Here is a 16,148-nt window from a genome sequence, read left to right as displayed (position 1 = left end):
CAAGAAATACAAACGCGACGGAATATGCCAAGGCCAGGAGAGTAAAGCAGGACCAGGGGGCCCACCGGTCTTCCGTTTTCAACTACGCCTAATATTATGCCTTCCTGAGCCTTTTGGGGGCTTAGGAAAAACAATCTCAAGATTTTCTACACCGCCTTGACACCTGTGGACTTTGATCCGAGGAACGCCCAGGCAAAGCAAACCCGAGCCTTTCCACCGAAGCCCTTGTAGACGGCCGGCACCGAGGCCACCAGCCCAAAAGCATCGTATAACTCTTCCGTCACGCCCCCGCCCGGCCCGGCCCGGCCCTGAGAAACCGCCCCAAGCATGAGGGAGGGCGATTGTCCAAGCCACAAACTAGCACTTGCCTGCCTCAGGTAAACTGGCGCGTCGTCCTTCAGCCCCTGTTCCCTCCCCGCCGTGTGAACTATTTGCAAAGGGCCAGCTGACTTTTCGCCGTTTGCTAAAGATGCATTTCTCCGGGTCAGGCATTTCCCCACGAAACATCGACGGGAGGCAGGTTCAAGTCAACCATGAAATGGTCACTTTTTAACCCCGTCCTATCCTCATTAGGGAACTATTCAAACACAGCCTGTTCTCAAAGGGGGCACTTAATGAGGGTAACTTGCCAACGCGACCTGCTGCAGTTTTCATAAATTTACAAACTGAAGGGAATGAAGGGGGCTCGGACAAAGCAGGTAATGTCAAAGCAACTAACGCGGTTCATCCTCTTAAGCCTTCAAAGCAGCCCACCTTAATGCAATTCTAAAGGGGTAAAAATAAATTATATTCTTTCATTCAAGAATGGTGTTAGGAACAAAACTCAACACATAGTACTGCAAGATGTAGCAAATTTATTCCAGAATTTCCCATACAAAATCACTTTAAAAAGTCATGAGCCTATTTTCCTTAAGGCCTTTGAACTCAGTGTATTTTCACTTAATTTCTTTGCTTAAAATTATTTCAACTGTTTTTGACACTTGCATTAAGGCATGATTTGGGGCATCAGTTGAAGCCAATAGTCTTCCATTTTCTTTTTGATTCACAAATTTCAGAAATGTTCTACAAGCACCTGGGCTTACACTGTAAACTAGAAAGCCAGAAACACAGGAAGTAGAAACAAAAGTAAATTTAGGACTAATACCAGTACACACCTCACAATAAAGCATTGTTTATTTAGCTGTGAGGGATTTTTTTTAGGAAAAGAAAACCACATTTAGCTCGGTTTGGACAGCACCCTAAGCCATAACCATGAGTGGCTGGATTCATACAACACAATAAAGCAAGATCAAATGAATTGCATTGTGGCTGAATTTACATAATCCTTTTTAAGCCATAGTTTGGTTAGGTTGGCTTGGGCTCTGCATACTAGGAGTGTTCAACCATGTAATGCAAACCATACTGGTTTATGACTATAAATTATGGCTTTGTGTAGTTTGAACCTACAAATTATGGGTTACTGAATAAACCATGGTTAAGCAAACCACTGCTTATAAACTCAGTGAAATCTGAGATTACAAGAGCTAATACTATATATATAAAGTTATGTAATGGATTTTTTTAATGACACAAATGTTCACTTTTAATAACCTGCATTTATTCCACTGAATCATAAACAATAATTGCAACAGATATATTTTAAATGAAAACATGTGAGAATAGATGAGATGCATTTTTCCCATGCATTCATGAATTTCCACCCTTCTTACTTTTCTTTGGAAACATTATCAAATAATTTCAGATTTATTTCAAGTTAAATATATTTGTAATCCATGTAATTGTTGCCCAAAATATAATTTCTATTACTGTATGAAGTTTCGTTGACAACTTTTCAAGCAATAGGTCTTCAGTTCCCATCTTTAATTCAGGGATAATGCTGGAACCTTCTGTGTTATCATAAAAGCTTACAAGAGTGGGTGTGATGAATTTGAAAAAATCTCAGTGTTGAAGTGTTATGCAAATGTTAGTTCGAGTCTTGGTATTAAAAGTCTCTGTTCTTCTCATTTCTCTAAACTCAAAGAACAGCAAGATTCTCTTTTGGGCTTGTCCCAGATTCAGGCCACCTTCCCGGATGGATCATCTTTTCAGACATTCACACTTAATATTGTTAATAATAATATAACAATAGTCATCTACCCATATTTACTAGGTTATATTTTATTAAATTAACCCAGGTCTCTGGATTTGTACAATACACCGAATAGTAAATTAATTGCATTCACTAATTTTGTATAACACACTGCCATACATATGAGCTAAAAACAATCAGGTTGCCACAATTGGGTCTACATTCATGTAGCCTTTAGATCAGGTATGTTCAACCTGCAGCCCACAACCACATGCAGCCCTAGATAGCTAGTAACACAGCCCTACAAATAATTTAAAATATAAAAAAGGAAGTTTTTACTATATTATATATTTTATAGGTGGCCCAAGACAATTCTTTGCTCAGGGTGGTCCAGATAAGCCAAACAGTTGGATGTCCATGCTGTAGATGCAGTTTGTCCAAGTCATTTTACTCTTTGTAACAAAATATGATTTTTTCTCCTCTATTATCACTTCAGAAATAAACTGACCAGCAGTCAGGTTCTGTCCGCATTTGCAGCTAAACACAAGACCAAACAGGCCCTTACAAACCCAGTCTCCCCATGGTTCCTATGACATTATCCTTAATTTGTCTCCAACCATTATTGAAACAATCTAAAGTCATAACTGTTTTATTTCTGCTTTTATTGGTCTTAAGCCACTTAGGTTCGCTTTGTAAAATAGGTGGTTATACAACTTTTTAAAATTACTAAATAAGTACAGTTTTAAAGGAATATCTTCTCTGTTCAATTCTCATTGTTCCACCATGCATTATGTTAGCAAAAGGTCAGGTGAGCTATTTTGGACTTAACCAGAGTAGTACTTTGTTTCCTAAGTGCTTGTCATCTGTCTCCATCCTTATTTTTGATACCAGAGTCTCTCCAAAATTCCAACAAATTGTTCAGTAGTGATTCAGAACAGATGCAATAAAGTCGGGATAGGGATTAATAATGGGAACAAGCAGATGTTCTCCTGGCATTCTTTTGTGCTGAGTCAAGGGTGATGGGATAGCTGTCCAATAGTGAGGCACGTTTCAGCTTCGATAGTGGTCAGATCATTTTTCTCATTTGAGAAAAGAAAGTTAGCTTAAAGAGCGAACCGTTCTGAATGTACCATTCTGTCTTCCAAGACAGGGCTGGGCAATCTTCAGATCTTGAAACCTTTCTTTTTTATTCCTTCAGATCTGTATTATTAAAAAAATGAAAGTGGAGTTTTTGAATATTTGAACATAAAAAACCATGAACACTCTCTTCATAAGGAGCAACCTCCAAAACCTTTCGAGAGCTGAAATAAAATCCCCACCACTGTTCATCCTTCTCCATCCACTGTATCTCTCAAGTTTCTCCAAATTTTAAGTGTGGCTACACTAGCCAAAAACATATTGCAATATTTTTGCAATAAGTGAACAGTGAGAAGCTGCAACTATGACATATTCCACAACATTTACCATGTGCCACCTGAAAAATATAATACAGAAATACCTGCATTTAGCTACCGTATAAGTAGGTTTACTAGGTTTTCACAATATTGCAAGTTATAACCGCATTTTTTTCATGGCTTAGTGTGTGCTATAAACTCACTCATCGTGGTTGTAAACCAGTTTTCCTAAGTACAAACAAGTCAATTTTGTTATATTAAATAAAACTATAAGGAAGCCATGGTTTAATTGGATTATATGAAATTATGTTTATACAGGGCTAAGCCAAAACTAAACAAACCACATTATAAAATGAGCCACTAAAGAGCATGATGGCTTGTGTGGTTAGGTTGCAAGTCCACATTCAAGACCCAGATGCTGCCATGGGGCAAGATAAGCTCCCATCCTTTGCTCTAGCTTCTATCGGACATGAAAGGAGCCCCCAACTGGGTGTCCCCCCAGGAAACAGTGAGGTCACCAGCTAATTCTTTCAACCCGGAAGCATCTTGGTGGTTCTGACATGAGTGCCATGCATATTATAATGGCTGGGTTCACAAATCACTATAAACTATAATCACTATAAATCATCATAAATGATTTACAAACTACAATGCTTGAGTTAAAAAAAAAAACACTAATCCAAAACCAAAGTAAACTACATTCTGACGTAAGGCAACATGTTAATTCAACTAATGTGAGCTTAAATGCCTTTGCTCCACATGTTGACGGCTATTAGGCAGTAGTGTGTTTCAAAATAGTTTACCACCGGTTCGGTGGGTGTAGCTTGGTGGGCGCACTTTGCACATATGCACAAACACTTTACCCGGGTATGCCAGGGGTGGTATTCAGCAGGTTCTGACCAGTTCTGGAGAACCAGTAGCGGAAATTTTGAGTAGTTCAGAGAACTGGTGGTAACCTTCCACCAGGAGTGGGGAGGGAATGGAGATTTTGAAGCATCCTTCCCTGCCATGCCCACCAAGCCACGCCCACAGAACCGGTAGTACAGAAAACTGAATCCCACCACTGGCGTATGCCCACCAAACACGCACTTTGTGCAGGCGCAGAGGCTTCCCGACTCAACTCCTGCAATCCTGCACTCTCCCTGTAGCTTCAGCAGCTGTCGCGCAGCAATCTGCTGTGCCGCACAAAGCAGCAGAGCTTCAAAAGCAGGGAATAAAGGTCAGTATGGGAGCCTGGGCGGGCAGGTGGGCCCAACAGCAGCTCCTCAGAGTGAACCAGTTTGGTCTCCGCTGATGTTCAGCGCTACTGGTATGCCAGAACCAGGCCGAACCAGTAGAATACCATCCCTGCTATTAGGAAAAGGGTACAGAGTCTTACAACTTGAAGGTTCACATTTAAGTCTTTTAAAATGTGATAGGCTACAAGTGAAAATGCTTCTGAGTAATGGCTTTCAATTGGATGTTACCAAAGAAGCACCTATCGTATTTATTTTTAGTTCCAGGCATTGCTCTTCTCATTCCGTATTTATAAATTCTATATTTAAAACTGTATATTCTAATGTATATTATACTCTATCTTTAATATTGCTTTTTCCCCTCATGATTAATTCTCTACTGTTTGTTTTCTCTGAAGTTTCTTGTTACTCTCCTAATACTGTTTTCTTATCTTGTGTCCTAATTTTGTCTTGTGAGGCACAACAAAGTTAAATTCAAGATATAATTTGTTCAACAAAATAAATGGGATAAGTTATAACACAGTACAGATAGTCCTCCACTTATGACCAAAACTGGGACCAGAAGTTCCATTGCTAAGCAAGGTGTTTGTTATAAGTGAGTCATGCCCAATTTTATGACCCTTTTGCCACCATTGTCAAGTTAATCATTGCAGTGGTTAAGCAAAGCTGGCTCCCCAATTGATTTTGTGGGTCAGAAAGGTTGCAGATAGTGATCACATGACCCTGGGGTGCTGCAACTGTTGCAAGTACAGGTAGTCCTCGACTTACAACAGTTCATTTAGTGACCGTTCAAAATTACAACAGCACTGAAAAAGGTAGCCATTTTTCACACTTGCGACCTTTGGAGCATCCCCATGATCATATGATCAAAATTCAGGTGCTTGGCAACTGGTTCATACTTATATGCTGAATCCCAAGGTCAGGTGATCACCTTTAGCAACCTTTTGAACAAACAAAATCAATGGGAAAGCCAGGTTCACATAACAACCATGTTACTAACTTAACAACTGCAGTGATTCGCTTAACAACTGTGGCAAGAAAGGTCACAAAATGGGGGGAAAGCACACCTAATACATGCCTCACTTAACAACAGAAATTTTGGGCTCAATTGTCGTAAGTCGAGGACTACCTGTACGTGCCAGTTGCCAAATACCCACATTTTGACTGGATGACTGTGGGGATGTTGCAACGGTTGTAAGTGTGAGTTTTTTTAGTGCCATTGTAACTTCAAACAATAGCTAAATGAGTGGTTGTAAGTTGAGGACTACCTGTATTAACACTCTTCAAAGGTAATGGAGCTCATAAATTCCATACATAACTGGCTCTTGCCTTGCTCGGAGAGTAAACAAACACTTTAAATAATGAATATGATATGAAACATGAAAGTGTTAACTCCGGCTAACTCCTCTGAGAAGTAGGTAGCCCTGATAAATTATAGCTAGTTTTATTACAATCCCTAAAGAAGCTTCAGCAGCTGATTTTACACAGCTATACATAGTTTACATATTTATAATGACAGGAAGCTGAGAAAACATAGGCAAACCCTATTCCTTTCCACTAAGCAGGGGAAAAAGAACATCACAGATCTGTGTCTGACTACAGCGGGGCAAGGGGATGGAAAAACTTGTCAAACTACAGTATAATTGTGCTTCTCGGTGTCCTTAGGTGCCCCACAGACATAAACCCAGCCCAGCCCAGCCCAGCCCAGCCCAGCCCAGCCCAGCCTGCCCTTTTACTCACTGACATACCAACAAACCAGCACCGTGAGCTTCACAAACAGTGCTGTAGCTGCAGACTTTTCCAGGAACAAGACTGAACGCCAAGACTAACCAAGCGCATTCCATAAAGGCATCTTTCAGAAGCGAGTGGAAATTGTTTTGTGATTCATCTAAATAAATGCCCATCTTTAATAATCCAAGCATAATAACCACATGCTAACAGGATCCACTAGTTTTAGAAACTTTCTCCTGAGGACATAAAGTACAGTAATTACTTAAGCGTGTACAGAAGCATAAACAGATAATGTGCACATGCCAAACTGAAACTTTTACCTGGAAGATATTTTCAGTTGTCTCTTATAGTAATAAGAAATGTTTGAAAAGAAAGCAAGATTTAGCTTCAGCAGTGCTTTGGTATGAAAAGGATGTATAAAAATTAACATAATACACTGCTCGTTTTAAAACATTTTACACTGGAAGATACAAAATTGTATCTCCACAATTCTATTAATCCTCTTGTAGATTAATCCACTTTTAGAACATTTTTAATAAAAATATAATTTTGAATATATGTGTGTTTGTGTATAAATATACTTCTCATGCTATCACAATTCCAAGTCAACTATATATCGGTGCAATAATTAACAATTATTCCAAACCCAGTAAGGAGCAAAATATTTCTAAATGAAAGAAAACTCACTTATTAAGTTTTGACTGGTAGACAGGTTTAAAAAAAAAACACTAATACCTTCTACAACAATTTTTTAAAGTCTGCATTGTCAAATTATCTCTACTAGAACATTACATGAATAGTCAATTGATTCTCTTACAACCTCCAACCTATAAACATTTATATAAACTTTGATTTTAAAAAATGTAGTCCGCAACCCCAAAACAGGAGCAAAACACTAAAATGGAACAAAAACTTGTATTGCTAGCTCTGCAATTGGATATGCATGGTTTACCAAAGCATATTTTAGAATTAGGAATTTCGGCAGATATTTAAAAACTATAAAACAATGAAAGCGCATAGTATACTATACAAATAATTGAATAATCCACTAGTGGATGTCCATTTAATTCTAAGCTTTTATATCAGAGATCGAAGGATCAGTAAGGCTCATTTTTCAATGTCATTTTCAGTATCACAGACACAGTATGTGTGTGTGTGTGTGTGTGTGTATTGTGGGGACAAAATTAAGTAAAGAAGTTATATTTTCAATTGTTTTACTACCTATATACACACATGCAGAGCAATTAAAAGCATGGTATAGTCACCTTTTTTCCCTGGATTTCATGCATATGTATAGTTTGAAACTCACCAAGCAAGCAGCAGTCATTTCACTGCAAACATAGAAAGTTAGCTGACTCTTACTGTATGTTTTATCAAAATCTAAAAGGGTCTGATTCTCCCTCCTCTTCCCACCCCCACCCCCCACCCCCATTCTCCATAGACAAGGACTCAGTGTTTCATTTTCTAGATCTCATAAACAAACCCTCTTATTCCTTCTAGCTTTATGTACAACACCGGACATTTCACAATGTTCACAAACACATCACAAAATATTTTACCAGTAACATTTTTAAAGGATACTCAAAGCTGAAAAGCCTACATTTAGATCACTGACAACTTCTGAGAAAAAGCACTCTTCATTTTTCAAGATACTGATAACTTTAATTAAAATATTACTTTGAAATCCATGTTATGCGCCATATTCATTCATAGTCTCAGAAAATCCTATTATATAAAAATATTTTTTCTTCCTTGACACTTTTGAAAAATAATTGAAAATTTAAACACTAGTTATTTTAGACTTTAAATACTCAATTACTTTGCAATAGGCCTGTGCAATTGAATTATATCTGATTTTACATTCTACATTTTTATAAATGTAGGTCTATCATTCATCTATCTATATTTGACTTTATTATTTTTAACCACATAACTACATTATATTCCTTTTGCTTAATTCTGTATTTTTGAAACAAAAATTGTACATATAATAAAGATTGTTTCTAGTTAAGGAATTAGGATGTTTATGCTCATCACTCATGTTTATTTTTGAGTATTCAAGTATTTAAATATCTGTGGTGTGCATATACAACTTTCTCACAGTGTATGTGTGCTTGACCTTTGTCCACATATGGTTTGATGGTGTCTCTATTAACCAAGCTTTCTCCATTCGCCGACCAAAAAATGCAAACATCAGGCCTCAATATAAAACTGAAAACCACAATGTTTTATGTTACTCAAGTTAAATTTTTTTCACCCTGCCTACATAAATGTCCAATTTGCTCAGCCCTATTTTCCCAGAACAGTAGAAGGCCTTTTTGAAAACATGAATATATTAATCAAATATTATTGAAAAGGATCAGACTAAGTTACTTCAGGTTGAAAGTTTACAACTTTTTCTTAACTATTAATATATATTAATAGTTAATTATATATATATATATATATATATATATATATATATATATATATATATATATATATATATATATATATATATATACACACATACACACGAAATGTATCTCTAAGCTTTAATTTTATTCCTGTGACTATTCATTAGGATTACAGGAATAGTGCATCATTTAAAGGGAAGTTAATCTTGTGTATTTTGGCGCCTTTTCTCTGCCAGCTACTGTACTGGGAGTGAAGGGGACTTGGAGATGTTGTTTGTCCCTTCTCAAGTTCATAAAGGCAGCCCTTTCCAGCAGCAGCAAGAAAGATAGCCATGTTCACAGCCCTAATAATAATTCAGATCACGCCACATCGGCATCTTGTGTCAAAGTCGAACGGGCTTCTCCGCCCCCTTCAACCTAGAGCAGCCAAGTCCTCACACACTCCACATTCAACCACAATGGATGGGATATTGTGCATTAAAATATGGCCCAGACACAGGCAAAGGGAGGACAAGTGGGGAAAGCAGACATCTACCCAGGGAATAGGTCTGAAAACATGCAAGGCAGTAGGACCTACACAGCCACTTGATAGAGGAAAACATAAGCAAGCCACAAAAAGCAGAGCCAGAGAGAATGCTTAGCGATTCAGAAGGAGAAAAGAAACGTCCATAGTTTAGGATAGCAAACTACTCTTATAAGTTAACTAGCATGCAAAAAAGTAATAGCCCTGTTACTACAGCAACACTCTCCTCCAGTACAGCTTAGCAAAAGAAACCAGGGTGTATCTCTGACAGCTGTTAAGAAGGGAAAGCAACCCTAACTAAATAGCTGCAAATTAATCAACCAACATGTTATATTAATCTTTTTCAATGCTTAACGGGCACTTGCCAGCAAACGGGAGGAGAGAAAGTTGGAAGCAGGAAATATACCAAGTTCAGCACTTTTGGACACAAGCTCCAATTAACTGTTTCCTGGCATGAGTGTGTGACCCGTAGACAAAGCTGCCAAAAGAGAGACAAGAACACAACACATCTATGTCTTAAATCCTGCAAAATCAGAACATGACTCCGTGTGTGTGTGTGTGTGTGTGTGTGTGTGTGTGTGTGTGTGAGAGAGAGAGAGAGAGAGAGAGAGAGAGAGAACAGACTCCACTTGATAAATCCGAGGCAATCTATCCCAGGAAGAGAAGACAGACAAAAAGCAAGTTTAAAAAACACACCTTTGTTTTTCAATGTCACATACCATTGAATTGTATTGTATTTAAAACCCGTGGACTCCTGAATTCTGTAACACAACACGGGACCCGTTGGCTTCACGTTTGTCAGTGAACCAATGTATGCCTTTTCTCAAGGAGCCGGCGTGTGTGTGTGTGTGTGTGTGTGTGTGTTTTAGCTTTGTTTGGATTTCCAAGGGTAACCTTCCCTCTTCTTATACATAGGTTTTGTGTGCACCCGAAAGAGTTACTGGGTTCAGATTGTTTAGAAAGTCTTGGCTAGAGAAGGAGTCGAGAGAAATCTGCGAAGGTAAAAAAAAAAAAAATCCTCTGTCTACAGAGCTTTTTCCCCCCGCAGCCCACCCCGCCTCTTGCTCTCCCTCTTTTTTCAATCTTTCTTCCTCTTTGAGTTGCAATACTGAAGAGTGGGTTGTGGTTGCTGTCTTGGACGTGGTCCAAGAGGGGCTGAACCCTTTCTCCACTCCCCCTTGGCTGGCTGGGGTGCTCTCTCTCTCGCTCTCTCTCTTTCCCTCTCTCCTGCCCCCCCCCACCCCCACCCCCACCCCCACCGCGCGTCTGGCTCCGCAGAAAGAGCTGGCGGTGTTAAGGCTGAGTTGCGTTCTTGGCCTCTTTCCCCCTCGTCGCCATTGGCCAGAACCTCAGCAGCGGCTTCCCCTAACCACCAACCACTTGGCTCTGCCCCTCCCCCGTTCCCCTTCCCCTCCCTTTCGCGCGGCACCCGTGGGAAGCGCGGCTCTTCGTTTCCGCCTGGCGGCTGCTTGAAACACCGAAAGAGAAGAATGGGGGGGCGGGGGGGGGGCTATTTGCATATTCATTTTCAAGGAGCCAATGAGCGGGACTGGCAGCAGAGGGCACCCGCTATAAAGTGTGTAATTCCAGACAGGTCAAAGACCCTGAAATCAGCGCATGTCAAAGTAGTTTGTGGAGTTTTCTTATACAAAAGTGTGTGCGCGCGTGAGTAGGAGAGAGATGCTGAGATTTCGGTTAAATTTGGGGGGGGGGGCTGGGGGGAGGGAGAGAATCCAAACACTGCTTTGGGAAGGGAAATGTTTTTAATGGGATTAACGGAAATCTAATTTACAGGGGGTTCTATACACGACTTCAGAAGTCCCAATGATTTTATTGTTAGTCGCTCTTAGATAAACACTTTTAGGAATGCAAGCAACGATTTGATCATAGGAAAATGTTCTTTGCTTAGTGGCAGAATCATAAGCGTAATTGCAAGAGTTTTGTTTGTGAAAAGCACTCAGACTAATATTTGGACAAATGTAAAATGTGCAGCGTATCTAGAAATTGTGCCTACATAGATCACAAAGTTAATATTCATGGAAGTAGCATTCATGAGATTCTGAGTTATCAGCTCTTCCAGTTAAGTTAATGAAAATGTCAGATGTGCAAGGAATACGGAATCAGTTTCCTTGTATAAATGCACTGATTTCAATGAGCTGCTGACTAGACCTTTTGAAAAAGACTGCTTCATTTGTGTAGTTAAATTTGGAAACAGAGGCAAGCTTCTGAAAGGACCCAGTTTGAACAAGCAATTGTATTGTATACTTCCTCCTTTCCCTTCTAGTAGTCAAGATACCATTTAACAAGTGTAAAAGTTTATTTTCGCATCCAATGTTATTAATGGAGTTAAATAAATATATTTGGGAAGACAATCATATTGACACAGGGGAAGATACGAGGGAGAGGAATTACAAAGATACAAATATCAATTTAATATTTACAATCATCACCAATATACAAGACAGGTTTTAAAAACTGTTCAATTATTGCCATCCTTGTTGCACATGTTTTAACTTTAAATTTGGAACTATAATACTAATGCATATTGCATTAATAAGCATAGCTTTAAGTAGCTTTTTCAGAACACTCACACTCCCAAATCATAGTGCATAGAACTATATAGAACAATTCTGTTGTGTTTATTTCCGAAAAGAATTCCATTGAAATTGCAATTCAGTTAAATGTATTTAACTATCACCTCCATACTGTGCTTTATAAAGCAATGATCTACAAAAATTGTTGGATTCCATTCTCAATCATACAACTGCAGCTGCCCAGCAACCATTGACAAGAAGTACAAAATGGGTTAATTGGCATTCACTATAAGAAAAGTATATAAAAGAAATTTAATTTGTTAAGACATGGCATCCACAATGGATATCGTTCATCAACTTTGCAAACATATATTGAACTAAATAACTAAAAGTGCTTTTGTTTCTTCCCAATTTAGGGTAATTGAATAATATTTGTTGTTTTCAACTTCTCAGTTTTAACAGTGATATTAATGTATTATTTTTTTTATTACTGGTACTGTTTTGAAAACAAACTACAACCCAATCATTGGAACTTTTAATATAAAGTGACATGAAAGTTATGCAGTATACTTAAATGATCACTACATTCTGGATTTTGGTTTCATGTTACAGTTAAAGTGATGAAATTATTTTTATTCTAAGTTACGTAAATATGTGGTTTGCTATCTCAGCCACCAAATCTTCCTGGAAACTATAATAGATTTACTTCATTGTAGCTCTTATATTTTATTTTGAATAAATTATAATAAAATATAACATATATGCATAGAATATTTACAAAAATATTCTTCATAGAAGTGTCAAGAACTAAGTTTTGTTTCTGATATGGGGGAATGTTAACATCAACATTTAAAAATAATAAATTATTGCCTGATTAAACTTTCCAATGGTTGTAAGTTTCCTTTTTTTTCTTACCTTATGCTGCAGTGTTTGATAAATAAGAAGATTAAAAAGATTTCCTAGTATCATACCATTTATTTGATGCACTAATCCAAATATTATTCAAAGAAGTACTGTATTGTGAAATAAATACATAGAGGCTATTTAAAGGAATTATTCTGCCTTCTCTGTGATGCAAAATAGTCCATAGAAAACTATTGCCTCTACCTAACAATATTTATGAAGTTAAATGGATAAGGACATCATTATGATAATAGTGATTGTTCACTGTTAACATTATAAATCCTGATGTCTTGAATTTAAAATCGTAATTAACAATATTTATTAATGTTTTCTTTTATAGCAGAAGATGTTATAACTTCAGTCAGTAGAGCAAATTTCCAGGTGAATGATATTTATATCACAATCGATGTTTGAGATAATATTCCTGGGTGTCACTAGGTAATTTGTTACAACAATCTCAGAATGAATCTCTCTTGAATCAGATGTAATTTTGGTTCAATCCTCTGCATGTTTACACAGAAAGTCTGATTGAGTTAAGTGGCCATTAGTGTTGGTTAAGTATATATAAGTTTGCAGTCACGGTTCCTATTTCTTAAGGATAAAATATTTCCAGTACGTTGTCTATAACATTTCATACAATATTTACTATGCATGTTTTTCTTAAAGTTATCTACACCTTTACATTATACGTGGTTTAATTATGTTCTAGATCAGGGCTGTCAAATTCCTGGCCTGCGGGCCAGATGCATCACATTCTGGCCACACCCACACCTGGTTTAGCGAAGGGGGGGGAAGTCCCGATACGTCACGTGACACCCCTGTTCCAGATTGAAAAAGTCCATCTGGCATAAGTTATGTCACTTTTACAGGACCACATTTACAAGACGAATAAACATATCAAAATAAGTTGTTTTGATTTCCTACAACTGGGCTAATCTGTTAACATAGTTTTACACAGAATGCCATGAATACAGCAAGTTTTACTACATATATACACACATACACACACACACACACACATCATTCTGTATCCTTCATGCATTTGTATTACAGTATAATCTGTGGAATTCTGGTTGCATTTTGTTGTTTTTCTTTTAAAGAACATTCAGCAACCTCATATTATATAATATTATTACCACACACACATACAGTATTAATTGCTATTATTGTAGAAACTATTAAAATGTAGTATGAAATAAAAATATCAGTGGAAATATAAATAAGCACTGCATTGAAACATGTGCAATGCAAACACCAATGTATGTTCATTTTCTTTACAAATAGCCCATTTCAAAATTACATATTTACAGTCAGCCAAGTAATCAAAGGACTGTATTAAGCTTAATGAAGTACTGCTTCCTGCCACAAGATTCTCATTAATGGTGGAGATCATTAACTCCAGGTAGGCCACCCATTCAGGGAAAAGTGAATGCCAGGAAAGAACAACTGGTAGACCTGCATATGCTATGGTGAAGGAACAATAATCAGTTTCTTGATCTAGACTAGAGCAGTGGACGCCAACCGGTGGGCCGCAGCCCACTGGTGGGCTGTGAGAAAATTTTGGTGGGCCACAGAGAAATATCATTCCCAGAGCACCCCCCCCCAAAGCAATTAATCCAGGCTGCGCAGAAACACAAGGCTGCTCAGCCCACATGGCCCGGGGGAACCTCCCCGCCTACTCACTCTTTACCTGGCAAACTTCTCTGCTGTGTTGCTATTTTTCCTTTTTCCGACCATCATCTGTTCTGCTGTGCCAGGAGATTTAGATTAGCTAGGAAGCAGGAAATGGTTGGATTTCTTGCTTTCTAGCTAAGCACAACCGAACCTCCCTTAGGACTAAAGGTTTGCTTGCAAGCAAATTCAGTGCAGACTTAAGCAAATTTGAGAGACTGAGCTAGCCGATGGCAGATAGATCACTGAATGATTCTGTGAGCAACTCAATCTGCCTGCTTTTCCTCATTTTGGATAAAAGTTGCTTTCTTATATAAAAAAATCAATATTTACATACATGGTGTGATGTGAGTTAATTTTATGAGTTTGCTTGCAAGCAAATTTTATGTGACAGACTGAGCTAGCCAATGGCAGATAGATAGATTTCTGTATGAATCTGTGATTCTGTGAGCAACTCAATCTGCCTGCCTGCTTTGCCTGATTTTGGGTAAAAGTTGCTCTTTTTTATAAAAAATTCAATATTTATATAAATATTTATAATATTTACATACAAGCCATGCCCAGCCAGTCACATGATTACCAAGCCACACCCACAAATTAGGCCATGCCCACAGAACCAGTTAGTGGTCCCTAGGATCTAAACTTATGAGTTTGGTGGTCCCTGAGGTCCAAAAGGTTGGCGACCCCTAGACTAGAGGACTTCTTCACATGCCAGAGCCTTAATTTTAGTTCTCCAGTATCCCACCAAATTGTGGAAGCAAACCACAGCTTCCACACTGGTATTTCTGTCTTCTTGTTGTTCTTATCAAATATCTCCAGCTTTTGATAATGTCCTCCTGGTCTGCACTCCAAGGAAGGTAATTGCTAGAGTTTTCATGATTTTCTAGGCTTAGAAGTTAGGTACCAATGTAGACCAATGTTAATGTTTTCTGGACATTTTTCTTTTGCAACCAGAAAATAGTTGCCTTCAATTTTTAAAATATGCCGGCGTCAAGGAACAGATACAGTTGGAACAAGAGGTCTCAGCCCAAAGCACTTTAACAGCAAAGATGACAAATGATTGAATACTGTTTCTATATGCATATTTCAGCTCTTGGTGTTTTCTTAATAACTGCTTATCCTCTTTTCCCTCATGAGGCAGGCTGTAGTTTCTGCACAACTGGGGTAGGCTCCAATGTCCATCAACTGGAGTTGGATATGTATGCTTGGAATTTAAGGAACTCTGAGTGCAAGAATACCAAAACTGAAAAATGTCCACAATATTCCATAGAAAAAAATTACCCCTATTAATCACAAGTGTGTTGAATAAATAATCTCAATTTAACAGTATATTGGAGAGGCAATAGATGCGTAGATCTATTGCATAGTTAGAAATCCATGGCAATTACGTGCAAATTTCCCGAAATATGCCAATAAATCACTACTTTGTTCACTTCTGTTGTTTCGTTTTTTCTGTCCTGTCTGAAGAGATGGTATAAGCATAACTTCGTCACACAAATTCTGTTGTTCCAATGTCTTCAAAATGCTGTTGGTGTGGCCTGTTGCCTTGCTAAGAAAGATCAGCTTCATATAAGCAACCTAATCTTATTCTAGAGTAGGTTTCATTATAGACTAGCTACCATTACAAAAGAGGAGAAAAGGAATTGCTTCCCTGCAGTTATTTTGAAGTTTCTCATGTATTTGTGTCTTCTGC

At 38.1% G+C, this 16,148-nt stretch overlaps 1 protein-coding gene and 1 long non-coding RNA gene across 10 annotated transcripts in view; one reads left to right on the top strand and one right to left on the bottom strand.

Moving 5' to 3' along the window:
* Positions 1-16,148, bottom strand: part of NFIB (nuclear factor I B) — a 319,107-nt gene that overhangs the window by 224,618 nt on the left and 78,341 nt on the right. The window contains exon 1 of one of the 8 annotated variants that reach the window (XM_026718412.2): positions 10,067-10,180. The exons of the other annotated variants lie outside the window; for them this stretch is intronic. Within the exon in view, the coding sequence (XP_026574197.1) occupies positions 10,067-10,069 (3 nt within the window). The 5' untranslated portion in view covers positions 10,070-10,180. Of the gene's footprint in view, positions 1-10,066; positions 10,181-16,148 lie in introns of those variants that run through there. 8 annotated transcript variants of the gene reach the window in all.
* LOC148127276 (uncharacterized) lies at positions 10,627-15,887 on the top strand. 2 transcript variants are annotated; one of them, XR_015742160.1, is made up of 3 exons: positions 10,637-11,012; positions 13,125-13,165; positions 14,069-15,887. It is a non-coding gene; the product is annotated as an uncharacterized LOC148127276 (long non-coding RNA). The 2 variants fall into 2 exon arrangements; XR_015742159.1 differs by having other exon boundaries at positions 10,627-11,012; positions 13,125-15,887.

Source organism: Pseudonaja textilis, chromosome 2 (genome assembly GCF_049901715.1).
Source record: "Pseudonaja textilis isolate UNSWEBS1 chromosome 2, rPseTex1.2, whole genome shotgun sequence".
Classification (NCBI taxonomy): Eukaryota; Metazoa; Chordata; class Lepidosauria; order Squamata; family Elapidae; genus Pseudonaja; species Pseudonaja textilis.
This window is presented reverse-complemented; position numbering and strand designations above follow the sequence as displayed.